A 22,148-nucleotide genomic window follows, 5' to 3' on the forward strand; every position below is an offset into this window, starting at 1 on the left:
CAAAGAAGTCTGTGGTTGCATTGCAGTGGTTTGCCCTGACTTCCCATTCGGATGGAAGAAGGAGATGTGTGAAAACTGGATTTGCTGCCAGGGTCAAACTTTGCAGTGCTTTATCCCGGCTGTCACCTGCCTTTGAAACAGAGAGTGTTTCTCCAATTGGTACGTCTCACTCGTGGCCCCTCCCCCCTGGAATCAGAGCCCATGAGTCTCAATCAGTCCCCCATCACCCAACCCCTGGCCATTTCTATGGCTTCTGCTCTGGCCCCCCGCTAGCCTCGGCTCTCTCTCCTTCTGGTGGCCTCCTGACCAGTGTCATCATCTCCACCAGGCCCCTCCTCCTTCCCATTTTTCACGCAGCAGCCAGAAAGGTCTTTCAAAAGTGCAAATCGGATCACATCATTCTCCCTCTCAGAGCCCTCCAACGTCTTCCTGTCACTCTGGAATAAAATCCCAACTCCCACCCATTCCTGGGTGGCCCTGTTTCCTCTCCTCTCGCAGCTCACCTTCTAAAACTCGCCCCAGGCACTGTCAGCCAGTTTCTGGAAAACAGGAATCTCTTCCTCCCTCAAGGCATTTCTCCCTCTGCTCTTTGCAGTTCCAGCTCCTTCTGATCCTTCTTATCCAGCCAAGTTGTCACCTCTTCAAGGAAGCCTTCCCTGATTGCACTATGCTCCCATCATTACTGTTCGCGTCGTCTTGTTTAATTATGTCCTGGTACAGGTCACAACCTGTCATCATTTTGGTTTAGTTGCTAACCTGTTTATTGTCTGTTTTCCGCATGATGGCTCCACGAGGGCCAGGAGGATGTCTGATCTGTCACAGCGTTGTCCCCTGGGGACCCGTGTGCTGTGGGACAAATGAATTCCCCCTTTCTGGAGGACTGCAGCAGTGGTCCCAGCCTCCCTTTCTGTCTGCAGGCTCACCCCCCGCCCCACGCCGTTCCCCCTATACACAGCCTCCAGATGAATCCAGGTAAAGCATAGCTCTGAGCACTAGACCTGACTGCCCAACATTATCTGGGACACTTGGCTTCAGGTTCAAGGTTGGGGCCAACCATTTCCTAACATTCCCTTACATGTACACCATGCTCTGTTCAACTGGAATACATGTCTGCTGGTTCCTGAACACTCCCTGCCCTTTTCTATCTCTGGGCTTAGGCTGGTATCTCTCCCTCCACCTGGAAAACATTTTTCTTCTTTAGAGGCAGATGTACATTCTCATTGCAGCTCAAGTCACCTCCTCCAGGAAGCCATCCCTGACCACCTCGGTTGGTGAAGAGGGAGGAACTTTGAGATTTGTCCCGGTTTTGACATTTGCAGTGTGCGGCCTTGGGCAGGTCACCCCATGTGTCCGGACCTGTGCGGTGGGAACAGTCCCGACTGCCAGGGTTGCTGAATGAAACACATTATGAGAAAGCGCCTGGCCCACGGCTGTTGCAGAATGGATGTCAGAAGCCCTTTCTGCGATCGCTGGTGACTCGTGATTCTCCCTCACACTAATTCTCCCCTCGATGCACATGGTGGTGGACTTGTCTTCTTCTGTCCGCACTGACCATGAGCCACATCTGGGCAGGACCACACCTGTTCCCTCTCTATCCCCTTACCCTGCCTACCGAGGTGCTTGCTTTGCAGCAAGCAGGGTCCAGGGAGAGTTTGTTGAATGCTCTTGACCTTTTATCTTCTCTGGATATTCTTGCTTTATAGAGAAAGCAACCGGATACGATTGTATGCTCATTCATTCATCCATTCACTCATTCACTGGGCTTCCACCAGGTAAACAAGAGAGCCACATTTCAGGCTCTGTGGAACTTGCTTTCTCCAGTTTTGGAACTGCCATCATTCATTCAGTCAACAAACATCTACCAGGACTAGTGTGTGGGTGCTAGCTGCCTCACTAAAATCTCCAGCCTCTTAGCAGTGGTTAGTGGTGGCCAAGGACACGTGGGTCCCCCTTTCCTGTATCTGCAAATTTTCTGAGCGTCATTCCTTCCAGCTCCTCTCTGTGCCTACAGGGAGGCTCACGAGATGCAGGAGCCACGCGGGCAGAGGACTGTGAAGTCTGCCACGATCTGCTGCAGCCCGTGAGGGCGGCAGGGCTTCCCTGCCTCCCAGGCTTCTGTGCGCCTTCCAGCTTCTCTGATTGTGCTCACCACCTGCAGAGGTAGCTGGGGGTGCCTGGCAGGCGATGCCACGGAGCCTCTCTCTTTAAAGAGAAGTGACCATGCGATCCAGCAATTCCACTTCGGGGTATGTATGCAAAAGAACTGAAAGCAGAGTCTCAGAGAGATGTTTTTTGTACACCCATGTTCATCGCGACAGCCAAAAGAGGGAAGCAACTCAAGTGCCCAACGACGGATGACTGGATAAATGTGGTCTATCCATACAAAGGAATATCATTCAGCCTCGAGAAGGAAGGAAATTGCGATATGTTCTACAGCATGGATGAACCTTGGGGACATTATGCTAAGTGAAATAAGCCAGTCACACTAATAGACAAATACTGTGTGATTTCATTTGTATCAGGTACTTAGTCAAATTCACCAATGCAGAAAATAAAGTCGTGGTTGCCATGGGCTGGGGGGAGGGGAGAATGAGGGGTTATTGTTTAATGGGGATGTAGTTTCAGTTTTGCAAGATGAAAAAGTTCTGGAGATGGGTTGCACAACAATGGGAATAGACTTACTACTGGATCATACCGTGAAAAATAGTTAAGATGGTACATTTTATGTGACGTGTACTTCACCATAATTGAAAGAATGTTTAAAAAGAGAGACAGAGGGGAGCAGAGAAGCCCTCTGGGAAATAGCACTTGCGTAGGTAGGGATAGCCCTGTGGGATCTGACCTTGGCCTCTGAGCGCCACCTCCTCCTGAAAGTCCTCCAGCTTTGACTTCTACTCCCGTCAGTCTGGCCATCCATCTCCTCTGTCTCAGTAGCCCGAGTGTGGATGCACCTTCTTTCCACAGCTGACTGATGCTGGTGCTTCCAACTTTCCTGAAAACAGAAATAAATTAGAAAGAAAATAGAGAAAAATCAAACCGGAAAGAACAGGATTCTGATGCAACAGCTACCAACCTGCTCCTCCAGATTCTGAGCCCTGCCGATTCCACATGGGCCACCCTCTGACAGCCTCCCTTAATTCTCCATTTACAAATCAAGATGGTTTTTTCTATCATTTAAATCATGCTGGGCCGTCACTGAGCCCCTTTCATTCTCACGGCCACGGCTCCCCTTGTCTGCGGACCACCGCAGTATCAGAAGTCTGCCCCTACATTCCCTGTCGTGCTTGGGGGGCTCCCTCCTGGCACACTGATGTCGGTGGCACTGGGTAGTTTCCTTGTCCAGTCCAGCCTGGTCTCTGGGCCCTGAAACTCGGCACTTGACCTCCTGGGTTGTGCCTCCACTGGACCTTCAAGTTACAGTCTCAGGGCATTTCCTCGTCTTCCTACCTAGGGCTGTGGAGTCCAGGAAGCACTTTGGGGGAAGAAGGACAGCAGGCACCGAGCCCCTGGGCACTTGACCTTCCTGTTGGCCTCCGGGATGACTCAGTCCCTGAGAAGAGGGCAGCCGGCTCCCCTTCCTGATCTTCCATATGCTGGGATGTGAGTTCAATGGATGAGAGGTCAGAGCTCAGCATCCTTTGATCCCCTGCCCCTGACCTTGACCATTAGAGAGTTCTCACTGCTCTACAATCCATCCTCTACCGGGGCACATCCCCACCAAAGCCTTTGGTTTTTCTCTCTCTCATGGCTCTCAGATGAAAGCCATGACCTCTCTGCTTCGGCCTATGTGTGATGAACGAAGTCTGGACCCAGGTCTCACAAACTCCCTTCAGGACGACAGGCTCACCCCCACCAGCGTCACCCTGGGGCTGCTTAGAGGGACACACCGTGGGATGGCACATCCCCCAGCCCAAGTGTCCCGACCATCCCTAGCAGCAGGCGGTCAACCCAGAGACTGCGATTCCCTTAGGGCCATGAGAGGAAAGTTTGGTCCTGCCGCTCGTTCAAAGGTGGGTTCCAGCGCTCCCTAGCCCGTGACTGTGCACACGTTCCTTAACCATTTTGAACTTCAGCTTCCTCATCAATGAGCAGGAATGACACCACCCCCAAGGTGTCCCTGTCATGTCCAAATGTCATGATATATATAAAGCACCCAGCCCTGTAGCAGGTCAACAAATGCTGTTTCCCCTCCTCCTGTCCATGATGGGTGAGGCAGCCTGCAACCTCTAGAGCATCCATTGCCTGTATTACCAGATACGGTCTTATACTTTCACTAACCTGTTCTAAATGAATGGCTGGGGAGGAATAATGACAAGCCTCTTACAGTTGTATATTACAGTTCTCAGAGCCCATTGCAAATTCTTCATCGTATTTGTTCTTTCAAAAAGACCTGGGAGGCTGATTAACAGGGCAGGCATGATTAACCCCATTTTTATAGACATCAGCGCTGAGAACCAAAAGAGGGAAGAGGTCTTTATCCAAGGTCACACAGCTGGTAAGTAGCAGAGTTAAGATGAGATCACAGATCTGTCCTTTTTTGAAAAAAATTTTGTTCTGGAAAGTTTGCCAAGGTACCACCTGGTCCTCAGGAGCCTGTGAGGGCACTGTTGTAAGGAGGATGGGGCCGGCGATACTGGTAAGGGCAGCACCTTCCGACCCCGCGGAGCCTGTGCCCTGGTTGAACTACGTGCCATGCTCCCTCACACTCACATGGAGCCTGCCTTCCAGAGAGACACTAAAGTACCTCTGAGCATCTCGTGCATATTTATATGCCTGCGTGCTCGATAAAAATAAAACGACTTCACCCACCGCCGAAATGCAACCGCTCGCCGTGTGAAATATGGGGCTTATCGAGCAGTGACAAGGAAAGTTCTCGGGGAGAGGCTCCTGTCCCTCATGACACTGCAAGGGGGCAGCTGGAAGGAGGTGGAATTTAATTATCTTGATAAGTAAGTGTTCGACTTGGAAGCAGGAAGATGAGTGGTCCCCAGGCACCCAGGACGCCCTCGAGCTTCCCTGGGATGGAGAGCCGGTCCTGCCAGAGGAGACAGTACTGTCTAAAGAGGAGCGTGGGCCCCTTCACACGCACCCCTCAACCTCACTCCCTGAGAGGCAGCCTGCAGGCCTGCTCTTCTTCTCCTGGGCCCAATGTTCCACCATGTATTGCTTCTTCCTCTAAGGGAAGGTGTCAGGAGGCTTCAGTGATCTCACACGTTTTGGAGCAAGAACCAGCACCTCTGTCTCTGGTCCATTCAAGGCAGCCCTAGTTAAGAAGGCAAAACCGTTCTGGAGAAGCTGAGCATCTTTTCTGGCCATTCCAATCTTTCGACAGTATCTTGACTCTGTTCTGATTCCTGATGCTGAGCCTTGTTCTAGATTTAGACTTCTGGCTCTCTCCATCCCACTCTCCCTCCTTTCCTTCCTTCTTCTCCCTTTGCTTTGCCCATTTTACCACCATACTCTTAATTCCCTGGGACAAACACAGAGAAGGCATCTAACGCAGACTTCCAGAACTACTGACAGCTAAAGCTAAGCCCTGGGACATGAGTAGGAGCCAGCCAGCCTAAAGGGTTTACATGGGGTACATGGGGGCAGGGTAAGGGAGAGAGGAGTAAGGAGGCTGGGGAGGCTGGAAGGGTGTTTCAAGCAGAGGGAACAGCATGTATAAAAGCCTAGAATCAAGAGAGCTTAGTGGGCACTAAGAACCGCAGAGGTGGGTCCAGTGTGGAGATGAAGACCCTTGTAAGCTGTTCCGAGGGTGTTGGCTTTGGTCTTCAGGCCATGAGTGGCCTGGGGTGTGGATAGGCGGGGGTTGTGCTTTATGTGTAGGATAAGGTCCAAGGAATTGTCCAATAGTCAATTCTGAGGAGACCCAACTGTCCTTCCTTTAGTGTAAGCCTGCATGGGGTTAGGACTGGGGGCCCAGCAGGAGCTGGGGGGCCTGGGGAGGCATCTGGGAAGGAAGAGCCAAGTGAGCAGGCAGGTGGGTGCAGGACCCTGATGGCGAAGAGGTTAGGTGAACAGGTGCAGGTGGGCAGCCCTGAGGTTGGTATTCAGGCATCTTGGTAGTGTACCCATCCCTGATGACCGTGAGCGCCTCAAGGGCACAAACTGTGTCCTTCTGCTTCTGTATCCCTGGCACCCAGCTCAGCACCTGGTCCAGAGGAGAAGACCAATGCATATGCGTGGCCTCAATGCCCTTAGTGGAGGTGGACACCCATTAGAACCACTTATTTAAGGGCACTAGAGTAATGCCATTAGAGTTTGGGACCCCTGTTCCTGTGCTTCTTGGAGCTGTCATGCCCCCAAAGCCTGGGCGCCTTCCCTTGGAATCACACAAAGCTTCAACAATGCCTATGTGTTTCCCATCGTCCATCAGCATCCCTTTTAAGGGATGGATAACTTTGAGGGTTGAGAGTCCTTCTGTGCTTCCCAATACTCTCCAGTTCCAGGGAAATATTCCAGCCCAATGCACCAGCTGTCTCTCTGCAGAGTCAGCCTTTTGACAGGGAAAATGGAAAGAAGGACAGGAAGCTGGGCATGGCAGAACAGGGGCAACATAGGAAGGCAGGGAGGGGACTGGCTCGTGTGTTAAGGGGTTAGCGGGATTGTTTCTGTCAATCAATAGTTGGGGAGAAAAGGGTGTGGGGAATGAAGAGCATCTCTGCAGAGATGTAAAGGCTACAGTGATGACAAATTTCCCTCTGTGGGCTGGGAAAGGACCAGTCAGTGTAGAGTGATCTAATGTCAAGAGACACAGAATCTCAAGATGGGCAAGATGTGTCCACGTCATTATTGTCAAAGCAGGTTTTTAGAGTAGTTTTCATTGTTCCTTTGCCACCCCATTCATTGCTTTCTGTGGTCTTCAAAGACCCTTCCTAACCTCACAGCTTTAGCTCTCTACACACCCCCAGACCCACTTCCTGGACCACCTGTTGCTCTCTGGATGGCAATCTCTGTTCCATCTTTGTAAGGAATTGGCTCTGCCCCCAAAGCTTTTCTCTAACGCCTAGGCATCCTTCAGAGCTTCAGGTCTCACCACCTCCCAAGTCCAACCTCAGTGCCAAGTACAGGGTATCTGCTGCATCAGTAGCACAGGAAGGGAGAAAGAGAAGGAAGGTGGAGGTAGATTCATGCCCAGGTAAGACATCATCTGTCAGGGGCCTCAGGGAACGAGTTTGGCCTTTTGCCTCTTGGAAATGGGAACTCTGAAGCCCAGAGAAATGGAATCATCTCCCTGTACTATAAATTGAATTGAGATTTTCCTCAAATGTTTCAGGACCTAGAAACTCAAGACAGAAAGCAGGCTGATGGGGAGAGGAGGGAATTGTCAGGTCTTACCAGATGGCTTTGTAATTAACCAGAGCATTTTCATTACAAATACCTTTTACTCACAACTGAACAACTAGCCTGGTTAGCTAGCTCTTCCTCCTTTGCTTCCTGGCCTCTCCAGTACTGTGACTCAGGCCTGAGCAGAGTGGTACTGTAGGTGCCAAGGGGCAAAGTGAAAAGTGCCCAGAACTTCCAGAGCTTCCGTTATGACCTGGGAAGACAAGACACACAGGTGAGCCAACTGAAGAGAATATTACTTCCGTGTTGTGCAGACTATATGCACCTCAAATAGTGAGAATGCAGGGAGCAGACAATCTTGCTTGGGGTCTCAGTTTTCTCATCTATAGTATTATGGACCCATCACACAATTGCGACTAAGGACCTTACGTATATATGTTTGTGACAGCATGCCTCATTGTAAATATACTAAAGCTTAACGGACTCTTGCAATAGGAAGCTGGTTTGTTTTACATAATATAGGCCCTCACACTTAAAAGGTTGTAAAAATAGAACAAATCACATATTGGATGTCGCCACCTGTTGTCGATGGGTGGTATTGCGGCTTGGCAAGGAAAGTAGAAAAGGGCTGCTCTTCCAAGGGTGACCTCGTAAGATTCCAAGCCAGACTTGACAATCATGGAGACAAGAGTCCAAAGCCAGGAATAGGCTGCCTAGTGTTGGAGAATGCCATAGAAGATAAGTGAATTGCAGACCCCGTTTACGTTGACCCTTTTCTTTGGTTCGTGGTCACGGCAACCGCCTGCTGAGTCCCTTGAGATCATAACCCTGGAGTCTTCATCCACCCCTCTCCACTGCAAAAGCGCAGGAAGCTAAGGATGAAAATAAGGAACCACGGAGTTGGGTAATTATAGCATCCTATGGCTGCCTCGGTCATGGGTAATAGTTACAGCTAATATTTATTGAGTGCTTACGTCATTTGAAGCATTGTCTTATTTAATCAGTGAGGTTGGTACTCTTTTTTCCCATCCCCATTATACAGATGAAGAAATCAAAGCACAGGGAGGTTAAATAATTTGTTTGGGTTCTTACAGCAAATCCTTCCTTCCTTCCTCTCTTCCTTCCTTCTATCCTCCCTCCCTCTTCTCCTTCCTTCCTTTCTTCCTTCCTTCCCTCCCTCCAACAGTTATTTCCTGAGTGTTGAAGATGAGATTTGGGTCTAGACAGACCAACTCTAGAGACCATGCTTTCTGTCGCTGCTCCTGACTACCTCTGTTGCTCCCTTCCAACTGTGACTAACACCTGTGAGTCCAGGTCTCTCATTCTTAGCAAATTCAATGATATGGGAAAAAGTACAAATCTTGCTGATGCTTTCTAATCTCGATTCATCTATACCCTCCTCCAACCATGTGCTCATTAACCCATCAATCCATCTGTCTACACACCCACCCACCATCACCCATCCACCCTTCTTTCCATCTGTTCCTCCATCCCCCCATCATCTACCCACAATCCACCCATCCATTCATCCATCTATCCACCCAGTAATTCTCACATCCATGTATCTATCCATCAAAGATCCATCTAATCCTTCTCTCACCCATCCATCTTTCTATTCATCCCTTCTTCCTTCCTTCTATCCCTGTCTTGAGCACCTACCACCTGCCTGGCACAAGTAATAAAGAGATGAGTCAGATGTGGTCCTTATCTTCATGTTTCTTACAGTTTCAGAAATACATAAAAGCAATATGACCTTACGCAAGGGGCCTCACCTCTCTGTGTCTCAGTTTCTTTGTCTATTCTATGGGGTTAAAAACAGAGCCTTCCTCGTAGGGTATTGAAGAGGATTCAATGAGTTAGTACAAGCAAAATACTTAGAAAAGTACATAGTAAGCACTCAATAAATGTCATCAGTTGTCAGTGGCTATTATTTTTCTTATCATCATCATCACCATCATCATCCTTATCACAACTACTATGGTAATCGAGGAAGAGATCAGAAGCCTTGTCCACGGTCAGAGCAGCATCTCCCATCCATCCCATGACCTACAAAGCTCTTGATGTGGGATATGAATAGGTATTTATGCAAAGAGGGTTCTGAAGCCAAACAAGTTTGAACTTCAAGTAAATAAAACCAAAAAACTCTGCAGGATTTCTCATAGCCTTTAAATGCTCGTGTGAATTGTAAATCTCCAAGATGTGGAGAATGAACTAATATACAGCATTTCTCAAATATATTGAGCCACTGAACCCTTTTTCAAGGAATGGTTTTTTTTAATCTTAATGTTATCAAGTGCTTTTCTTTTTTTTTTAATTTATTACTTTAATTAATTTATTTATTTTTGCCTGCATTGGGTCTTCGTTGCTGCACGCGGGCTTCCTCTAGTTGCGGCGAGCGGGGGTTACTCCTCATTGCGGTGGCTTCTCTAGTTGCGGAGCACGGGCTCTAGGCGCGCGGGCCTCAGCAGTTGCGGCTCCCGGGCTTCAGTAGTTGCAGCTCGCGGGCTCTAGAGCGCAGGCTCAGTCGTTGTGGCACACGCGCTTAGCTGCTCCGCGGCATGTGGGATCTTCCTGGACCAGGGCCCGAACCCGTGTCCCCTGCCTTGGCAGGCGGATCCTTAACCACTGCGCCACCAGGGAAGCCCCTCAAGGAATGTTTATTACAAACCTGCAAAACAAGTGGTCAGTGGGGCCCAGTTTGGGGAATGCTGGTCTCCAGTGTCAGCTTGGCCTGCTTCTCTCACCCTCCCCACCCCCATGCTGTTCCCCAGATCTTAACTTCCTGTCCCTGACTCCTTCACATTGTCCAGCTCCTTTCTCTGGGCCTGTGATGCTGAAGCTCATTCAGCAACCACAGCCTCAGATTCCCCATGGACAACCTGCCAGTCTCCTCCCACTAGGAGACAAGCTGGTTGAGTCCAGGTGGGGCTGAGGTCCATTAAAGACACAGCATTGGACTTAATTCCAGTCAACTCCGTATCGATTTGGCTCATTGGTGTTAAGGCGTCACTTTCAGTTGTGTTTAATTTAAACAAACAATAAAAAACTCGGTCTTGTCTGGGATGTAGCCTGGGGGATGTTTAATTCCCAGCACGCAGAGGCAGAGGGTAAGGTAAGAAGGAGCCAGAGGACTGCATGAGTGAGTGTGTGAGTGTGAGTGTGTGTGTGTGTGTGTGTGTGTGTGTGAGTGAGAGAGAGAGAGAGAGAGAGAGGAGAGGGAGAGAGGGAGAGAGGGAGAGAGGGAGAGAGAGAGAATGTGTGGCTCTCTGGGACAGAGCCTGGGGAAAGCCCACACTAGGTTCCTGTCCTCAGAATACAACATTCCTCTACCTTTGTCACTTTGGGTAATTCTTTTCACTTCTCTTAGACTCAGTTTACTTATCTATAAATTTGGCTTAGATAAAGCTGCCACAGGGGGCTCTTATGAGAATTAAATGAGATGAGAGAGGTGGAGCACACTGGGCTTATGGAAATTTTGTTTCTAACTCATTTCCCATTGAAATACTGGCTTCCAGGGCATGTGTGTGCCTGTGTGCCTGTGTGTATCTTGGCCTGGAAGGGTATTTAAGACCTCTGGCTCTGCACCTTTTGTGGGTTTAAATCTGGCCCTATTACTGTGTTGTACTGGGCAAGTTGCTTAGCCTCTCTGTGCCTCTGTTTTCTCATCTGTAAAATAGAAATAATGATAATACTCACACCATACACTATTGTGAAGATTCACTGATTCTATTCACATTTTGTATTTGATCAGTGCCTGGCATAGGAGAAGCACTTTCACAAAGGCTTACTACTCTTAGCATCATTATCCAACCCCATAGGAGGGCCTACTCCAACCAACAGAACCCATCCCTTTGGAAGCCAGGCTGTGGGAGGGAATACTGTGCCATACCCTTTCCCTCTCGTGGGAATAAGCAAACTAGAGGTCACAGAGGACCCCAGGGCCCCTTTGACCTCTGGGGTTGTTCCCTAGGGTGAGAAGAGAAATTTGCTTTGTGCTATAGTGCCCTCTGTTGGGAGATCCTCGCTCAGCACCATGGACAGAGGGAGGCTGCGGGCAGACAGCCACACCTCCAGCCATCAGCCACGGGGAGGTCCAGGGCTCCCACGCAGCCGGTGCCCCAGGAAAAGGCATATCCCGCCATGACTCATGGGTCTCAGCGCCAGGACTGCAGAGTGGATGCCCTGCTGCTGGCGGTTGATACAGTAGGAGACAGGCGCTGAGGGACGTTAAGCAAATCAAAAGCCTGTGGCTGCCCTGAGTGACTTTTCCCTTGGCTAGGTCACCCTGTGCCCTCTCAATGCTGCGGATATGCCTTTCTCTGAAGCAAGAGAATAGCCTCCAAAGCTGTGTTTTGTGAAACAGGAGCTGGAGAAGTGTATGCCCCCAGGAGAGGGTGTGCAGAAGTAGCAGTATTACTAAGAAGAATTACGTATGGTAATAAACATGCACTTTGCGGCTGAGCCCCTTTGGGGAAACCAGTGTGCACCTGGGCAGGGTTGTCCTCTCTTGGAACATGTGATCTAGGGGGCTGTTTATTCTCTGAAAAGGTTCACGGCCACAGGATGCATGCTAGCACCTGCCAGGTGCCAGCCTTGTGCTAGGAGCTGAGGAATGGAGTGGATACCACAAAGTGCCCTGCTCTCATTCATTCATTCATTCTCCCAACAGTTATTTATTGAGGGCCTGCTATGTGTCAGGCACTGGCTAGGAGGACCCATAATTATAATATGGGGTGATGTTAAAAGAGAGATTCGTAAGTCTTGGGGTGAAGGAGGGTTAACTGAGGTCTCCAATGCCCCACCCCACTCCCCAGCCCAATCCTTGGCCCTAGGAAGAAGCCTCTTCTTGATATCAGGTCTCCTTTCCTCCTTGCCGGCCTCTTGCCAGGTGTCATTCACAGCTGGCATGATGGAGGTGACTGACGGTTGCTTTTCCGGTGCTCCCCACAGGGGTCCCTTTCCCAGCTGGCGGTGTGGACCCAGACTAGGAGGAAGCGTCACCAAGAAAGACCCTGGAATCCCACCTGATCCCTGGCTCTCCTGGGTAACAGCTGGGCTGCAGTGAGTACAGACAGTAAGCCTCACATATGCAGGATTTCACCTGGCAAACTGTTACCTGTCCACCTGCCTGGCTGCGCTCTGATTTGCAGCTGGGCGTACAGAGCAGGAACGCCCATACGGGGGTGCCTGGCATTGACCTGAGGAGCTCAGACCAACATGAGGGTCTTCCCAGCTGGATGCTGCTTCCCAGCAGGGAAGGCCCTGGCACAGAGGGCTTAGCACCTGAGATGGATTTGGATTCTGTCGGCTTTGTTCTGGGCCAGAGGTGGGGAGGGGGAGGGGCAGAGAAGAGGCAGTCGGGGACTGTGTCCCATGGCACGGCTGGGGCAGCCCAAAAAGAAGGTGAGGGGGAGAGGTGACCTCAAGCTGACCCTCAGCAACTTGGAGAAGGGTGGACCTAGGTGGGTGGGGGTAAGAGGGAGCAAAGAAGAGCCAGGCGAAGGGAGAAGAAAGGGTCTAAGACTCCAGTGTTCAAGCCATATCCAGTCTAATCAGCTTCAGCCAATTAGTCTGATTCAAAAAAAAAAAACCACAAACCACGTAGGGACAAACTGTAATCAAACACCTATTTATAAGGGTTTATTAGGATCATTGTTATTATTTTACTGAGAGGATCATTCTAAAGCCTGTCAGGTGAATGTATGCTTTCAGATCTTCATAAATGCAAATCGCTCCTTCCCTGGGGTGGGCGGGCATGAGCTGCTGCAGAGCAGCCTCGGGAGGTGATGCGGTGAGGCTTGGAGAGGGCACTTGGCGGGACCAGCTCCCTGCCATGGGGCATCTCTGCACAAGGCTGACCAAGAGACAGCCTAGCAGCCACCCACTGCCCACTCCATTCCCTACACCCCTTCAAAGGGCTGCTGGAGATGGAACTGGCTTTGTACCCACTGTCCATTTAAGTAAACAGAGTGACAGCCTGACGCAGCAACCTGACATAGATAGAGAAGCTGGGGATTCTCCTCAGAATGCCATGGAGTGAAATTCCATGCTCTGAACTTCCCCACCTAACGTCACTCCTGACCACTCCAAGGGCTGGAGTACCTCTCCCCTCCCAGGGCTCACAGCCAGACCTGAGGCTCAATGGTTGGTGTGTGTGTGTGTGTGTGCGCGCGCGCACGTGTGTGTGTGTGTGTGTGTGTGTGTGTGTGTGTGTGTGTGTCGGTGGGAGGATAATGATAAGACACAAGTCCCAAACCCCCATCCTCAGGCCCAGGGAGAAGAGGAATCGGGTCTGCCCAAAGGGTGAAACTGTGGTCTCTACCAGAAGGAAACACGCAGTTCCTTACCCATTTCTGCCTGGGTCCAAGAATGTGGCTATTCTTGGAAGAAAGAACAAAACATATCCCATTTCCATGTGTGCCTGGGGGAGGGCAGCCATAATTTGGAAGTTTCAGAACACTGATGCCCCTAATCCTTAATGGGGGTAAGACCACTGCTCCCGTGCCACACCCTGCCTGTTTGGCTCCACGGATGGCCTCGCTTTCAAGGGGGAGGCTACCTCTCTCCACCAGGCTGGGGGTCGGCGCGCAGGCGAGGGTGTCCCAGGGACGGGATTAGGTGAAGCGGGATCAGATGGAGCTTGGTCTGGAGGGCAGGGGTGCTCGGTCAGCTGGGGGAGGGTTACCGAGCTACAGGCTGCAAGCGAGTTGTGAGTGAGGAGGGGAACCTGGGGGGAAGAGGGGCGGGGGAGGGGGAGGGGTGGAAGATCGCTAGGAGGGGGAGGGGGACGGGAGGTGGGAGGCTCTCCTTCTCCCTGCAATAAATCGGCTTAGCGGACGAGAACCGAACAGCGCAGAAAGGATTAAAGAAAAGTCTGTATAATACAGCCGAGAGAGCGGCGAGTGGAGGGCGGGGAGAGGGGGAGGGACGGAGGGAGGGCGAGGGGAGGGGCGCTCGCGCAGCCGGGAGAGGCGAGCGCGAGGCGGAGAGAGCGCGATTCGGCTCCCAACTCCGGCGCTGCCACCGATCCGACTCCGGGCTTCGGTGGACACCGCGCGGAGCCGAGGATCCGGGAGCTGCGGCGCGCCCGGAGGTCGCCCCGAGCGCGAGGGTCGCGGCGCCCGGCAGAAGCCGAGCCGAGTCGAGCCCGGCTCCCGGGCGGCCCGGCAGCGACGGCATGGGGGCGCCCCCGCGGCGCCCCGTGCTGCCCGCCACTGGCTCGGCCGGCGGCCGGAGGCAGGAGCGCGCCTGAGCCCATGGCTAGGGGCCCCGCCGCCGCCGCCGCCGCCGCCGCCGCAGCCGCCTCGCCGCCGCCGCCAGCTGCCGGGCACCATGCGAGCCGCCCCGAGCCTCCGCGGCTGCGCCTGCCTGCTGCTCCCAGCGATCCTGGACCTGGCGCGCGGTGAGTGCGCGGGCGCGGGCCGGAGCCCGGCTGGGGATGCGCGCGGGGGCGGGCAGCTGGCGGCGGGCGCGGGCCAGGGTCGCTCCCGAGAGGCTCCGGGTCCGAGCCCCGCTCCCGGCGTGGGGGTCTGCAGAGGTGATCGGTTTGACGAGGGAGGGAGGATGTGTCCTTTGAAGAGAGCGCTCGTGGGTCTGTGCCAGGGTGTGCGTGTGCGCGTGTGTATGAGCGTGTGTCTTTGTTGCGTCTCAGTGTGAGGGTGTCCGGGAGGGAGCTGTGTGTGGAGAGGCTGCCGGAGTGCATTTGGAGATGTGAGTGTGTGTGATGGTGTGTGAGCGAGCGAGTGTCTGGAGGGGTGTTTGAGTGTCCATGTCAGTTACACAGAGAAGGTGTGTGTGTGAGAAAGCGTGTGAGCCAGTGTTTGGGGGTGTGAGCGGGTGCCAGCTTCTCGGTGAGGGTGTGAAGTGTGTGAGCTTGTGTCATCGCATGTGTGAGCGTGTTACAGGGTGGATGGGTGTGTGAGGTGCGGCGTTGCACGCGCGTCCCAAGTGTATGGGTCCCTTTAGGGATGTGTGACAGGGAGTGGCTGCATTTCTGTTGGGGGGGGCACGGGGCGTGTGTGCATAGGAGGTGGGAGTGTGACACTTGAGCAGGAGTGTACGTCTCTGGGATGTGTGGAGGTGCAGGCATGCGGGGGTTGTGTTGCTTCATGGGCCAGGAGTGTGTGTGCGTGCAGTGGAGTGTGTGGTTCTAGTGTGGAGGGAGGCATGGACGCGTCCGGGGGCTGAGAAGGTCTGAGCAGCGGTGTGTGTGCGTCCCGCATGGACTTGGTCCCGGCTGGGCTGAACCCATTGGAAGGAGGTCCCTAGAGAGAGTGATTGGTGCCTCCGCACCTCCAGGGTCCAGGGTTCGCCGAAGCCTCGATGCTTCCAGCCCGGCGCCGCCGCCTGGTGGGTCTTAAGTGGCGCGGCAGTCCAACCTGGCGACCCTGGCACCTTTCGGGCAGCGAGCCAACACATTCGCTACGAGCTGGGCGGGAGGGAGGCTGGACCGGCGAAGAGCCGTGGGCGCGGAGACTAGAGGGTGCGCGTCCGCGATTCCCCCCAAGCCTAGTACCAAACCTGGATGCCCAGAACCAGCCCATCTGGAGTTACGTCCTGGCTCTGCCGCGGAGGCGGAGGAGGATGCGGGGTGCCAAAACGTACCCATTGTGACCAGTAGGGTCTCAGTCCCTAGCCCAACTGGGTGATGAAGGTGGGGGAACCATCTCTGTCCTCTGCCGTGTGTGTGCCTTGCCCCACCGGGGGTGCTTAGCCAAACTCTGAGAGAGTGCCTTCCGGGAAGGGGTGTCCCGCCTAAAATAACCGCACCCCGTCTACCCCGAGGTCCTTGAAGAGTGCTTGGTCTGCTGATGGGAGAAGCTGCAGAATTCGAGCCTGAATGGTGGTCCTGCTGGCAGAGAGCGGGGAGGGGTTGGTGTAAAGCAGAAGTAATGCAAGCCCTGTACTTTATCCCCCTACCCTTGGAACAACAGACCTTCCAAAGTGGATGAAAATCTCCCCCCAACTTTGGGGTGACGGCTCCCTCCCTCGGATGCCTCTAGAGGGAAAGGTTATATGGGGGCGGGGAGGGGGTGGTGTCCCGGTTCCAGCGCAACGGAGAGGGCACTGGGCTTTGTTGAAAGGCACCTGGAGCCCTCACCTGGACATTGAAGGGAGCGGGGATGGCTGGGGGGAGGAGGGGAGCACCCCTTTCCCCCGGAATGCGCAGAACCAGAGAGACGCGACAGGGGTGAGGGTGGCGACTGATGGGAAAGGCTTTGGTGGGAAACCCCGCTCCGTCAGGACCCCACCCTGCGATTTTCCCCAGAACCCGCGAGCAGCGTTCTTCGGGCTGCGGGGCTGCGGAGAGCTGAGCCGGCGTCTTGGCGCCTCCACTCCCCTGGCCCGCCTCTGCAACTGGCTGGAGGCTGGGGGATCTGGCGCCGGGGGTGAGCGCCTCTGGGCCGGGGGCAGCCGGCATGGCCTCTGAGCTCCGCTTCTCAGGGTGAGGGAAGAGCGCTGATCCGGATCGCAGATGGGAAACTTTCCGAGCGTGGGGCGCGCGCAGGGGTCCTGGGCAGCCGGGGAGCTCTCCCTTCCCTGCAGAGATGAGAGTGCTCGAGAGTGGGATCCCTCCTTACCCGCTCCAAATCCGTGCCCACGAAGGGATGGGAGCACGAGAAGGGTCTGTACGAGATGCAACAGGCCGGCTTGCCAGGGGAGGGCGCCCTTCCTGGACGTGACCGAGAGCCGTGCACCTGGCACTTGGCTGTGCCGGACCACCTGCCAGGGGCTGCTTCGGAGGGCGGGGAGGGTAGAGTCCAGGGCAGGCATTCAGAAACACGCCTGCACAGTGGGGGGCGATGGCGGTCACTACTAGGGAGAGGCACGGCCAGTGCGCCCTCGCCGGTTCTGTTCCTATGGGCCGCAGAGCCAAGGAGCTCACCTTTGTGGAGAGGTGGGTCTGTGCACTGGGAGGAGAGAGCAGTCGGCTCCACACAGGACTGGCTGGGCTGGAAGTTCCTGCCCCTGCTTCCACTCCCCAGTATCTTGACTCTCCAAGAGGAGAAACCCGCTCGGTTTTTAACTCCTCAGTTCCCATTTTACCTGGTCTGGGCACTTCTGGGAAGGCAGTGATGCACTCGTGCCTGGGCGGTGGCCTGGGAGAGAGAGGGCACCGGGCCCTGGGGGCGCGGGGAAGAGAGTGGTTCATGGACCTGCCTCTCTGGGCTGTAGCAAAGTCTCCGCGAAGGCTAGCAGTGGGCAGGCCGAGTTAGGACGCGCCAAAGGCCCCAGCCAGAGGCCCTTCCAGTTCTCTCTTGGCAGCCGCGTGTCAACGGGTGGGTGGGATGCGGGGGCGGACTCGGCTGGGCCGAGGAAGCCGCAGCACCGAGACTGCAGGGGAGCTGTGCATGCACAAGCTGGCGTGAGGACTTTACGTACTTCTGCTCCCTCACCATCTCCACCCGACGCCGGGGGCGCGGGGCGGGGCCCAGGCCCCCGCCCGGCTCGCACTCAGCCCCTGGCGGGGGAGTTAAGGGCCCTGCCGGGGCCAGGCTGCTCCGCCCCTGCTCCCCTTGCCGCCCCGCCCCCAGCCTGGCCCCTCCGCCAGCAATAAACCCCACTCCCTTCCCACCCAAGGTGCAAACTGGAGTTTTTCCTGAGAGGTTGAATTCGTTTTTGCTTTTTAAGTGCAGGGGATGTTAGAGCTGAAAGCGACCTCCAAGATCTCTTACTTCATTGGTTCTGAAACTTCTAATTTTTACCAGGAGAACCCTTTTAGTGTAGGAACCGATTACCACCCCCAAACCTGTTGCCTTGGACAAGATGATAGGCACAAAAGGACAGCTGCCCTGGTAGAAGCGGGTACTGAGACGCGGCATCGAACGATCTTTCCGCAGCTGTCCCCTTAAACAATCTAACATTGCTCCCCTCCTTGTATCATAGCTGGCTTTTTGTTTTTTTTTTCAATAGCCAGTATTACGTGGATCAGCCGCAGTGTGGCCAGCACGTGCTAACTGCTGCACAGTCCTCGCCCACTGCAAGATGGGTTTAAGCTCTTCTTTTCACAGATTGGGAAACTGAGACCCAGAGTTTTAAGATTTGTTACTGGCATGAGTACTGGAGCCTTCCGGGTCCCGACTGGTCCAGCGCCAGGCTCCCTCTTCCCTTCCAGTGTTCCTTGGACAGGGCGTGTGGGCAAGGGCTGGCAAGGTACCAGTGATGCCTTAGATTGGCCTGGCTACCCCAGCTTTTCAGAATATCTGTCTCACCCAGACTGGAACCTTGCTACAGTTGGAGGGAGGGGCGGTGGGGGAGGGGCGGTGGAAGGAGATTAAGTGACTCGCTGGGGTTTCTGGGTTATAGCAGTGGTGACTTCAAAGCCGGAGACCGAAGAGCCAAACGAAGAGGAGGCTGGTTAGTTCTGTTAACTGGGTTTCCTGGGATCCATGGAGGCGTCTAACCTGGCTTGCCACCCAGTCCACCTCTGCTCCATCCCCAGGCCCCTTGAAATTCATTTATTTAGCCCTGACGGAGCTCTCACTATGTGCCAGCATGGTGCCATGCGCTTTGTTCTTCTTGTCTTGTTTAATAACCACGCTGAGAGTTAAAGTGATTTTCCAGATGGGGAAGCTGAGGCTCAGAGAGGTTAAGTGACTTGTCCACGGCCACCCAGTCAGTAAGTGGCAAACTGAGATTCAGACCCAGGACTGTCTCTTTCCCTCTGTGCTCTGCTGTCTCCTGGTGAGAAGGGGTCTCAGTCGCTTCCTCGGCTCCAGCCACACACAGACAGTTGTCGTGTGTCCAATGCCCAGTCCGGATGCCTTACTCTTTCCCAAATCCCAGTGAGATAAAATTGTCCAGTATGTCCATCTGCACAGATGGGAGACGGGGTGTCCCTGAAAGCCCTCGTCATCATCAAGAGAATGAATGGGCATCTGTCGTGGGCAGAGCACATCTGAAAAGAGAAAGACCTATGTCGGTGACCGTCATTCCAGTGGGGCGAGAGGTCAGGCATGTACCCATAAAGATGAATGAAAATCCAGGTGGAAATTTGTCGATACCTGCTAGATGCCAAGTGGATTGATGTCCCCTACAGGAGGTTCTCGGGGGAAGAGTGATTATTTGGGGGGTATAAAGGGAATGCTTCAGAGAGGAGGGAGAACTTGAACTAGACCTTGAAGCAAAGGGAGAACATGAATAAGCCACGGGCTAATGCTCCAGGGAGGGAAACCCGTGGGAGCAGAGAACTGGAGGTAGGACTGTGTGTGGTGGGACCAGCTCAACTCAAGGCTGTCTTTCTTGAGTCTAGTTGAAGGCTGAGAGAAAGAAGAGTGACATTACGGATAGTTCCCATTTATCACGCACCTGTTAGACGTCCTTTATGCATTAAATGCTCTAAACAATCCATGAGGCGGTGTCATTAGCCATGTTTTGCAGGTGAGGATAAGAGGCCCAAGACACCTCTCTCTTTCTCTCCCTCCCCCCTTCCTTCCTTTCTTTTCTTTCTTAAATAATGAATGAGGCTCAGAACCTTTTTTAAGTGGAAGAACCAGGAGTTTCAAACCCAGGTCTGAAGCAATCCAAAGACACTGCTGCTCCTGGAGGAGAGGAGAAAGGATTTATTTTTTCTTCGCCGGAAGGAGGAATGCAGCAGCTTCTACCGTATGCAAGAGGGTGCAAAGCGCCCCCGCTTTAAACGATAAATGTCAGTGGAGGTGAAACATGGGACATTAATTCCTAAGAGGCGTCTGTCTTCAGGATGAAGTTCCCGGGAAGGAACCAGGTGGGTGAGATCCTGGAACCCACCTTTCCACTTGCAGTGAGGTCCGGTGGCATAGGGGGCTCGTGATCACCGAGACCTATTGGCCAAGATTCCATGGATGGAGCAAATAAATACAGTATTTACAGACCTAGAGGTTTAGAGAGTAGCAGCCCAAAGGAGCAGGAAAGGACACTGTGACACCCAGGAAAGGAATCTGGCGTTTAGCGTGTCCACCAGCCATTCCTGCTTCTCCCGGCAACACGTCAGATTTGCCCTGGGGAATTATTCACCACCCTACTAATTGCACGCCATCTTGGTAGGTGGCACGATCGGCTAAGTCACCCCCAAGATGAGCGCATCTGACAAAGTCTCCCTGGAAGCTGAATATTACTGGAAAGTCCCCTTATCAATGGGGGCCCCAAGACGCTGTACTTTTCTGGTTTCCCCAGGGCTAATAATGATGGGACCTTCCTCCCAGGATGTTGACGGGATGGAAAGAATCGTGACGTACAAAGCTGTTAGCTTAATCCTGTGGGCTCAGATCACTGTTACCAGTATTAACCACGGTGACGTCAGAGCTGCTCCAGCTCAAGCAGCGTGGGTCCTCCCAGTACCAGGCTCCAGTTTGTCCTTGTGTTCCATGAATTCCCCATAATGTTCCACCAGTTACTGTTTTTGGCTTGAGTTGTCTGGAGTTGATTTCTGCCTCTTATAAGAGAAGGACTCCACTTGATACCCTCCCTAGGCATGATGAACCTTAGAGGTGCTGATTACCGCTCTTGGTAACTCCTGGAGGATGGTTCATGGCCAGGGGGTGACTGATTCCCCCGCCTGCTCCCTGGCTTTCCCTGGAGGCTCGACCCATTGTCCCCCACCCACACTGGGTGCAGTCAGGACCCAAGTTGTTTCTCCCAGTGAAATTCGGGGGTAGAACCAGTCTCACTGGGACCCTCCCATCCCCTACCCTAGTCGACTAGAAGCTCCGTGAAGTCGGGGACCCTGTCTGGTTCTGCTCTTCCCCACAAAACACATGGTGGATGCTCGCCCACAACCCGCTCACGGTGGGTTGTTTGGATGAATAAGGCATCTTTGGCCTTTAGACATGTGCGTCCTGGTGCTGGGGTACGTGGAGAGGTGTTGGGTGTGTGGCTTTCTACAGAAAGGTGTATGCAAAGGCTTAGGCCGTGTGAAATTTAGGCTGGATTCACAGGTGAACTTCCTGTTGGTAAATTTCTGCTCCTGGAACTACATTCTGTCTTTCTTGAAGACTCTCAGGTAATCAAAGTGATGCCTACTCTGACTCCAGACCCCCAAACTCTCTACCTGCTGGTGGTACTCGAGCGTTGACGAGATGCTTCCACGCCCATTCTTCCATTTAGTTCTCACATCAGACGTGAAAGGGAAACTGAGCCTCAGGGAGATGGAAAGATGGTGGCAGGAAGTGGCTGGACTGGAATCTGGATTCTGTGGCTGCACGCTCAGGCTTCCTTCCCTCCCCAACCCATTGCGCTGTTTCATTCACACACACCCCTAGGGTTTTGGAATGAGACAGGTCAGCTCCCCATGAGCTCACAGGCCAGTAAACTGACCAGAAAGCTTGCCCTGTGAGCTGAGTGCTGGTGTAGCCATTTTGCTGATGTGACCTCCTCCCTCCTCCACGGCCGCCCAGATGGGTGTTGTATCCCCAGTCCACAGGGGAGGTTGCTGCTGCAGTCACACGGCCTGGGGACCGGAGCCGCCACCTCTCTGCCCCACAGACTTGGCCTCTGCTCAGAGGTTTCTGGCCTTAGCCTCATGTCCTCCACCTCCTCCCCCACTTCTGCCCTTTCCTGGCTCAGAGAGCAGACATCTGCCCTCAGCCAGCACAGCCCCTGACTCCCTGTACATCTCCCTCCAAGTCTCTGCTCACCCACTTCTTGCCCTCTACAACCCTCAGGTGTTCCCTGTGAGTGCTGCCAGCAGTGCTGTTAAAACAACCCTCCTCTGGGGCTGGAAATGGTAATCGGTTGGTCTCCCCATTGAACAGAGAGCTCTTGAGGGCAGGCATCCCTGCACCACTGGCTCTGGCACAAGGCCTGGCTCTGAGCAAATCTTCAAGATGTGTTTGTTGAATGACTGACTGACTGATGAATGAATAATGTCTCCCCTGAAT

General features: G+C 53.5%; 1 protein-coding gene across 1 annotated transcript in view; it reads left to right on the forward strand.

Moving 5' to 3' along the window:
* Positions 1-14,622: 14,622 nt before the first annotated feature.
* IGSF21 (immunoglobin superfamily member 21) overlaps positions 14,623-22,148 on the forward strand; it is a 243,710-nt gene continuing 236,184 nt past the window's right edge. Inside the window, exon 1 of the mRNA XM_065891784.1 lies at positions 14,623-14,692. Within this exon, the coding sequence (XP_065747856.1) occupies positions 14,623-14,692 (70 nt within the window). The remainder of the gene's footprint in view (positions 14,693-22,148) is intronic.

The sequence above is a fragment of the Phocoena phocoena genome, chromosome 1 (assembly GCF_963924675.1).
Source record: "Phocoena phocoena chromosome 1, mPhoPho1.1, whole genome shotgun sequence".
NCBI classification, from domain to species: domain Eukaryota; kingdom Metazoa; phylum Chordata; class Mammalia; order Artiodactyla; family Phocoenidae; genus Phocoena; species Phocoena phocoena.